Here is a 9,160-nt window from a genome sequence, read left to right as displayed (position 1 = left end):
CTTACGACCAGAACCTTCCCCGTGCGGGGCAGGTGCCTTTCCCCTCGGCAGCCACACAGACCGATGGGTTGGGAGCGGCATCACTCCTGCCGTGACTGCTGGAGGAGCGGGAGGCATGGCCGCGCTCCTAGGGCCCCACACAGAGCACACTCACCCGTGCCTGCCCTGCCCCGGCCCGGCCCGGCCCGGCCCGGCCCGGCCCGGCCCGGGTCCTCCCCGCCGGCGCTGGGAGCACCCGGGGGCGGGGAAGCCGCTCCCCTGCGCGCCCGCCCCCGCTGCCGCCGCCGCCCGGGGCTGGGCGCCGAGGCATGAAGAGGAGCCTCCCCGGCGGGCGGGCTGAGGCAGGTTCGGGCCCTCTGCGGCTGCGGACCGGCCGCCCCATGCGGGCTCCGTCCCCCGCGGCAGCTCGCCGCCGCTGCCGGCCGCGCCGGGATGGAGGCGCAGGGCAGCCGCCGGCGGCACCTCCCCGTCCTGCTGCTCTGGGGTAAGTGGCTGGCGGGGCCGGCCGGGGGCGTCCCGGCAGCGTGCCGTGGGGCTCGCCGCTACCGCCCCGGGACTGCTGCAGCGGGACCGGCTGAGCATCCTCGCGTGTGCGCGATCCCCGAGGGCAGTGCCTCAAGCCGGGGCGTGGGGCTGAAGTTCTGGGAAGGTGGAAGCGCTCCTGCTGTGGCCAGAGCATCGCTTTGGGAGCGGGTCTCCAGGCGTCCCTTGCCGGCGGGTCGGGACGCAGCGGGGATCGCTTTCCCTCCGGGACTCTCCATCCCGAGCATAGCGGCGGCTTCGCAGCGAGAGCGTTCCGGCCGCGCCAGGCGGGCAGCGGGGCCGTGCGCCGCGTCAGGGCCGCTGGTCCCCTCGGCATCACGCCGACATCGCCGAGGGGAGTTCCCGAACCCCAGGGAAAACAATCTCAAACTTCTCGCCTTAACCAGGCTTTCCGTCTTGGATCCCACATGGATTCTGGGGGGGCTGTGTTTGGCTGTTGGGGAAGGTTTTTTCCTGCAGACTGAAAGGCTGGTTCTGTTAGAGTAGTTGAGTTCCAAGGACTTAGTTATCAAGTGCAGGTATCCTTCAGGTCTTTCACTTAGAGTGCCTCGGCTGCTGGAAAAACTATTTTATTGTTTCTCGTCAGGTAGGTTGTTTTAGGGCTCTCAGATTTAATGTGTTGCAGTCATCTAAAGTCGCCAGAAGTCGGCTCTGATCACCTTCACTCAACACTAAACTAAGAGATACAGTTGATTCCCTGTGAGTCACACTTAGGGGGCAAAAATTCAGGCCTGGTACCTTTAGAAGATGTATTTGAGAACTTCAGAACTTTGTTTGCTATTTTAAATCCCTTCCAAAGTACAAAACTGGTAAACACTGCACATATTTCTATGAAAATGCCCACAAACAAATGGACAGTATTGACAGTGTTCAGTCGCATCATCCTTAGCTGGTCTGTCAAAAGAATTACATGTCACGTGCATAAGTTTCTGATTCTCAGTGGCTTGAGGATTTCTAAAATCTTACCTTAGTTGCTCAGATTTCTGTTACTCCTCAGCTGAAAAGGAATAAAAAGATGGCAAATGCTTGTCTTGACATGTGAAAGATTTATGCAATCTTGAATTTAGGGAACTAGGCAATAATCTTTTTGTATGAGAAGGCTTCTTGATGTTATTGTGATTTTTTTGCAAAGCAGAATTACCCACTAGAGATTTATTTTCAGAGATTTACTATAGTGTCCCTGTGGCTCAGGAAGCTACAGAAGGACATTTTTCACCAGAGAGGCACAGATAAATCAATTGTGCTACACATTTTTAATTGTGCTAGTTCCGTTCCTAACGGAATAACACACACACAAAAGATTTTAAAAATCTCTGTTAACTGATAATACATTACTTTTGCTTGGAATTGGAAAGGGTAGATATAATCAAGAACGAATGAAATGAGACTGTAGAAAAACCTTAGAGTTCTAGGATGTGAAATCAAGGGTTTTTAATAAGAAAAGCCTGAAGTGGTAGAAACTAAATTTCTTCTTTGAGAATGCAAAAGCAGTTTTAAAACCAGTTATTTTGGAAGAATTTTTACTTTAATTAAATGATCATTCATAATGGCTTCTTTTGATTAAGCAGGGAGCTGTGACCTCTGCCATTTAGGTGAAACCACCATTCCTCAGTGTTAAGCTCACTGAAGGCAGTGGGAAGCCCATTTGGGTGGGGTGTGGGACTGTACTTCTGTAACCTCAGGTGACTACTTTCTGTATCTCTCTACCTAGGACTCTTGACACATTATCTCTATGCATAACTACTTGTTGTGTTGTCCATCCTTAGTGAGGATGGCAAAAAATGCAATGTGTTCACTCAGTGATTGTAGGAGAGGTTGGATTTGCTGAGTGTGGAGGGGAAAGAATGCATCAGCCGAGGTTCTTGGTACACAGGCATGCCATCAGTTCTATGAAGTGCAATAACATCCAGAATGGGGCAGAGCTGGAAACATCAGCTGTCAGGTGAAATCTCTTGATTTCTTCTCTCTCAGCTCTTAGCAGAGCTGTAGATACTTAGAAGACACCTGCTAACTGTGGAATCTAAGCACCTAAGAAATAATCTAAGAAATAGTGTTGTATTTACCATCATACCAAATTATCTTACAATACTTCTATGTATGGAAACTGAGGTAAGAAGAAACATAAGGGCCTGACCAGGACTTTTAACAAAGTGGTTTTTTTACACAGGCCATTGTTTTGGAATCCCTGCCTAAATGTTTCTCCTTCATTCTTTATGTAACACCTGCATTTCAGTGGTACTGTTTGTATTTTATTGCCACAGGCCCCCAGCTGGGTAATAACTAGCACTGACTCCATGATTCCAGAAGGCTGATAAATTGCTTTATTATACTATATCATACTATATCATCTTATACTATACTACACTATACTTATTAAGAAACTCGTAACCCTTACAAACAGTCCGATACAGCTTTGACCTAATTGGTCAATCCATCCAAACACCATCCAGTGTCCAATTAAGAAATCACCCTTTGGTAAACAATCTCCATAACACATTGCACGCATGCAAAACAGGTGTAGCAAGTGGAGATAAGAAATGTTTCTCATTCTTTTCTCTGATCTTCTCACAGCCTTCCCCAGGACAATGCCTGGGGAAGTCTGTTGCTCTCTGTGGCCAGAGAGCTGCTGCCTTAGTATTTGAGTTAAAAGATGCTACCAGAGTAAAGCTGGGTATTTTTTAAATTCTAGAGTAATCTTTCTCAATATATTTGTATAAACCTGTATCAAGAGAGATGGTGTGTGATCCTTATCTGGAGCAGTTCTTGTATGCATATTTCAATGATAGTTGGTAGGTTTTTGCATTTCATAATCCTGTTTTCACAGAGGTTAGCCAAGCTTAGTGCTTTGGTCACAGGTAAGCAGCCGGACAGCTGGAAACAGCCTGGTCCCAATTACATTTTTACTTCCTGTTTTAAAGACTATACCTCATCTGCAAACAATAATGAAAAAGCTGTGTATAAAAGTCCAAATTCTGTAAGGTCCTGAGCTCCCCTTGTGTGAAAAATGGCATATGTAAGTCCTGAAGAGTTTGGATTCCAATTATGGAAAAAAAAAATATCCAACAGGAAACAATTTTAGCGGGTTAAAGTTTGAAAACCAAATCAAGGGATTTTTTCTCCATTATTTTCTTATGAATATCATGCTGTTCTGCAGCTGCAGAGGGTGGAACAAAGAAAGGGAATACCGTCATAGGAGTTCTGAATTTAATAGACCCAGGCGAGTGTGTGCGTGTAAAACAAATAAACCTTTGCAAAATGGAACATCTTATTCTGAGACTGACCACAGAGCTCTAACAAGAACACTTCTCTACCAAAATGATGCTTCATGATGCTTCATATTCTAAATATGTTATTTTCCACACTAGGCAAGCAGGAACACAGGCAGCAGACCCCACCAACATCCATCCTGGAAGCAGAGCATCTGGTGTAAATGCAGCTTGTGTTTCAATTTGCTGTTGGATCCAGGCATACTTGCCACCAACCTTCACCCTGTTTGTGTCTCCTAATTCTTTTATTTGGGAAGGTGTTGCTTCTTTCCTAACATCTACATGTGCAACAGGGGACAGGTTCACACCAGTTTCCTTGAGAGGGTAAATGGCAGGACTGTCCCTGTGGTGGCCGGTGGACTGCACGTGGTAGCACAGAGCATTAAATGCTATCTCCAGCTGGCTTGGTCCCAGCCCTCAGGAGGAATGGCACTCCATTCTTGAGTGCCATTAAGGCTTTTAAACCCTGATTTACAGCAATGAGATCCAATCCTGGAGACCATTTAGCTAATGTAAACTCTTGCTCCTAAATGAGTAAGTTCTCGCTATCTACATCCTCATTAAGGTTTTAAATACCTTTGGTGTCTCAGGGCTTTGCCTGTAGGTTTGTTTTGCCTATGAGGCAAATCTCAAGAGACTATGAAGTGGAGATTGACTTGTTCACTGAGATAGACAGGTACTGCAATAGGTGCGATACACACAAACTGCATGATTTGAAGGAAGGGGTCTCGAGCTGAGCTCAAGGGGAGCTATGGGAGGTTTTGCCAGTTGAGTTGTGTTTAAGCAGTGCACCACCAGTAGTTTTTTGTACTGTTTGTGTTTCAAGTTTCTCCCACCTATCTACTGGTAACTGAGATGATTCACGGCTTGAATTGCAGACAAATGAATCAATTTCCAGTTTTCCTTACCAAGGAAAAAAATGCAATGAGTGGTCCCTTGCCAAACCATTTGCTACCATCTGTGTCTTGGCTATTGAAATTACTACTTGAGAAATGCTTGAAGAAAGCAAACTGCTTTCATTTGGGGCTCAGAGAGATTAATTTTTACAAGCATAATGAAACCTGTTTTAATTCACACCCTTTTAGTTTAGTGAAAGCTGTTACATGAACCATTTTATTTCAGAACAGAATTTTAGAAGTGTATTATGGAAACAGCCTGTCTTTTCTAAAATAAGAATCTCTTCACAGCCAGGCTTTCATTGAAATAAACTGGAAAACATAAATGGGAAAAAAAATCTCATTATTTTAATGTGAATATATATGTAGAGCAACCTGAAAACTGCTTGAAGGACTCTTAGGTCTTCTGTGGAAATGTGCAAGTATGAGGAAAAAAAGGAGCAGCAAAGTGGAATAGGAGAAAGGTGCCCTTTCAGAAGATTTTAGTCCTAATCTCCCTTCATATGTTGGCTTCCTTGAAACCAGTCTGAGGAGACAGCTTTTTTCCTTGCTAAAAACCTCAAAAGAAAATGCGGTGTCACTGTTAGAAATGGTCCAAATGGTGGAGAGGATTCCTTGTTCTCTTCAGAGCAGCTTAACATGATCTACCACATTGTCTTGGATGAGGAGCATGCCTGCATAACAGCCTTTGGCCTCAGTTTGTCTCCAGGAATACAGAATTTTGCCTGTATGGGGACTGATCGATGGCCTTCTGCAAATGGGGTGTCACTTTCTCTCCTATGCTCTGAGCCAGGGGAACTCTCACCTAAAGAGGAAGATGTGGTAGGTGCTGCTGAGACCCATCGCAGAGCACCAGGCTGATGAAAGCACATCTTGTTTGCATCTAACCAGATTAAGCTGGGTGAGCAAAGGACTGTGCCAGAGCACATCTGTCTTAAGATTTTCACACTCTAATAAATATGACTAATTTGACTTTATTTTGCAGAGCATTATCTGTGGTCAATGTCAGAATAAGTAGTGTAATTAGCATTGGCCTGTAATGACTGTCACTTATTGTGTGAAATCATTTTGTTTCTAAATGTCACAAGTGACAGATCACTTTTGCATCCTTTTGTGTCCAGAGAGATTCATGCTGAAGACTCTAATCATGATAAAATATTATTGCATTATTGTTGTTGTGTCAAAATATGTAGTTTGAGATTTGGCAGGGTGTGCAGCCTTTTTTCTGGGTGGCCCTCCTGCCTTTAGCAGAAAGGGGAAGAAATTTCACAGCTATAAAATGTTGTGAAGAGATGGGGAGATAATGCCACGGAAAATGGAACCGTACAGAACTCACTCAAGTGGTCATCAATAGGACACAAAGCTCAGGTTTCTTCTGAGACTTCAGCACTTGGACTTAAACTCTGATCTGTAATCTTCTCTCTTGTTCATGCTCTGTCTGGAGGGCATCCTCAGAACTGTTTGCCTGAACAGTTCTGTGTGGCAGTGTGAAGGCCAGTGGCTGCTTGCAGTTGGTGTTGTCTGAGGAGCTGTGGCTGTGTCCGGGCTACCCAGACATGTGTTCTACAGCTTTGGAGTGGAGGTGGCCTTTGCTTGAAGGGATCTCAGCCTTCACGTCAGGGTTTTGCTGTCTGGTAGCCACATGGGGCTGTGGAACAGATTTCCTCTTCATGCTTGTTTTTGACAAGTGGCTGCAAGTGTAATGCTGTCTCTCCACATCTCTTGAGTCCATGTGCTGCTCCAGCTTTGCTCCTCAAGGATCTCCATGTACCAAGAACATAACTTGTCCAATTTAATATTAGAAGAGGTTTCTTTAAATGTGTTTAGCCCTCTGTATTGTAAACTAACACTGATAAAACATTAAACTTACGTTTTCAAGAGAAATAGGAAAAATAAATTTTTATTTTTCAGTGAAGAGATGCTCAAAGCCTTTGTTTCCATGGAATCGTCAATTGTAATTTAGTATGTGTGAAATTGCCACTATTCCTGTTTTATTTTTAGCCAGCAGATCAATATTTTGTTTTATTATAAGCTATGATTGTATTTCATGCAAAGTCAGAACTTACTGTATCGTGTTAAAAATAATGTAAATCTCTTACTTTTGACAGTGGACCTAGGTAAATTTGCATTCAGGAATGGTAACCTTTGCCATTAGTAAATGTGGCTGCTGAACATAATTGCAGGGCTGGGGTGGGAATATTTTACCATGAAACACTAAGTGATGCACAATGAAGTAGAGATAATATTGCTGGAATAGCCATCAGTCCAGTTTCTATTTAACTGGCTCCATTGTAAACCAGAAACAGCAAAAAAGTCTGAGCATTGTGAAGTAAAGGTCAAAAGAAAATTAAGCTCCTCAAAATACTTGTTTTCTTTCTGTACTTTTAAGATTTTTTGGAAATAAATATTAGTGCTCTTTTCTTGGATTTAAATATTTTTGAAAATAGGGAGAGGAAGGAGTTTTGGGAGAGGAGGAGGAAAATTTGGGAGAGGAATTACTTCACTCTTTTTGTGAAGTAATGTGACATTTTAGACTTCTTATTTTCAGCGAGTTTTAGTTAAGGTAGGTTCTAACTCCTCTTTGTCTTACCTTTCTGATGAAGCAATACAGAATGGGTGGAATGTGCACTGCAAGACCCCAAGGATGCTTGTTGCTATATGGCTCATGCTGTTCCATGCCAAATGTGTCTGTGCAATATTTAGGTTTTATTTTCCTCCCAACTACTTCATACTTTATCATGCAGTGATTTAGAAAACAAAAACTTGTCAAAGCAATAAAAAGTGCCGGTAGGAACAATGTAAAATAAACACCTCTTGTAGGAAATGGGGGATTCTTGCAGTCTTGAAATATACACTGGAAATCTTGATGAAGAATATCTGTCTTGCAGTAGATGTTCTAGGCTTAGTCTATAAATTATTGTAAGACCTTCTTCACCTTGTTCTACAAAAGATCTGGAAGATGTGAGGAATTCCTTCTGGTGTCAGAGTGTACCACTTCGCAGCTGTATAAATAAATTAAGCTCTTTGTAACTTCATGAGTAAAAATATTGTTGACACATTTGCAAAACTAGAGTGAAAAGAGTACTCATTCTTATGTACTCTCCTTTCTAGTTATTTCTTGTATGAATTCAAAATCCTTAGGAGAATTTCCCTCAGGCTTTAGGTGAAAAAGTTTGTCCGCCATATGGGAGCAAAGGCACAGAAAGTAAAAACCTTAGAACATCTCTAAGGCTGTGAAGGCAGGCAGATTTAGGTAACTGTTTTGCAGGCCTATTGGTAGTGTTTGACTAAACAAACCCTGCTCTATAGGTGAATATAGAGAATAACCAATATTGTTTAGTTGAATCTGTTGTTGACCAAGGCCGAGCCCATCAGTGGCAGGGGGAACATTTCTGGGATTACATAGTTATGATGGGGAAAAAAAAAACTGCTGCAGAACAGCAGATGGAAGTGTGGAGTGAGAACATGTGAGAGAAGTAACTCTGGTGAGTGCCGAAGAAGGTGGAGGAGGTATTGCAGGAGCCAGAGCTGAAATTCCCCTGCAGCCTGTGCTGAAGACCAGGGTGAGGCCGCTGTGCCCCTGGAGCCCATGGAGGATCCCGCGGTAGCAGAGATCCACCTACAGCCCCTGGAGGGCCCCATTCCCAAACATGTGGATGCCCAAAGGAGGCTGTGACCTTGTGGGAAGTTTGTAGGCTCCTGGCAGGACCTGAGACCCAGTAGAAGGAACCACACTGGAGCAGTTCATGAAGAACTGCAGCCTGTGGGGATGACTCATGTTGGAGAACTTTGTGGAGGGTTGTCTCCTGTGGAAGGGGTACAGTACTGGAGCAGGGGAAGAATGTGAGAAGTTGTCCTCCTGAGGAGGGAAGAGTGATGGAGACAATGTGTGATGAACTGGCTGCTGGCCTCATTCCCCGTCCCCCTGCACTGCTCCAGGAGGAGGAGGTAGAGAAATTAGAAATGAAATTAGGCTTGGGGAAAGGAGAGAGGTAGGGGGAAGGTATTTTAATAATTGATTTTATTTCTCATTACCCTACTCTGATTTTAATTGGGAATAAATTAAATTTATTTTACCATGTTGAGTCTCTTGCCCATGATGGTAGCTGTTAAGTGATTTTTCCCTGTCCTTGACCCATGAGCTTTTCATTATATTTTGTCTCCTCCTGTCCAGCTGAGGAGGGCTGTGATAGAGTGGCTTGATAGGCACCTGGTGGAATGATTTACTTCAGTGGATTGGCCTAAGTAATTTCCTCTGCCAGAACCTATTGCTTTGCAGTTTCTTGTATACCTGTATACACCTAGGAAAAAATTATGATGTAGAGGGATCATGCTGCCATGCAAGGATCTGTTTTCAGTGTTTATTCCTTGGAGCAAGGGTGGTGTTGTGAAAAGCCACTTGCAGCTACTATGAGGAGGTACATGTACAGCAGTATAAGTAGGCATGTGAAGCTC

At 44.2% G+C, this 9,160-nt stretch overlaps 1 protein-coding gene across 2 annotated transcripts in view; it reads left to right on the top strand.

The window, feature by feature from the left end:
* The first annotated feature begins 287 nt into the window (after positions 1-287).
* RAMP3 (receptor activity modifying protein 3) overlaps positions 288-9,160 on the top strand; it is a 49,540-nt gene continuing 40,667 nt past the window's right edge. Inside the window, exon 1 of one of the 2 annotated variants that reach the window (XM_038129870.1) lies at positions 288-484. In XM_038129870.1, coding sequence (XP_037985798.1) covers positions 433-484 — 52 coding nt within the window. In that variant the 5' untranslated portion in view covers positions 288-432. The remainder of the gene's footprint in view (positions 485-9,160) is intronic. The other variant, XM_038129871.1, reaches the window with a different exon arrangement.

The sequence above is a fragment of the Motacilla alba genome, chromosome 2 (genome assembly GCF_015832195.1).
Source record: "Motacilla alba alba isolate MOTALB_02 chromosome 2, Motacilla_alba_V1.0_pri, whole genome shotgun sequence".
NCBI classification, from domain to species: Eukaryota; Metazoa; Chordata; class Aves; order Passeriformes; family Motacillidae; genus Motacilla; species Motacilla alba.
The sequence above is the reverse complement of the archived record's forward strand: the minus strand, read 5'-3'. Positions and strand labels throughout refer to the sequence as shown.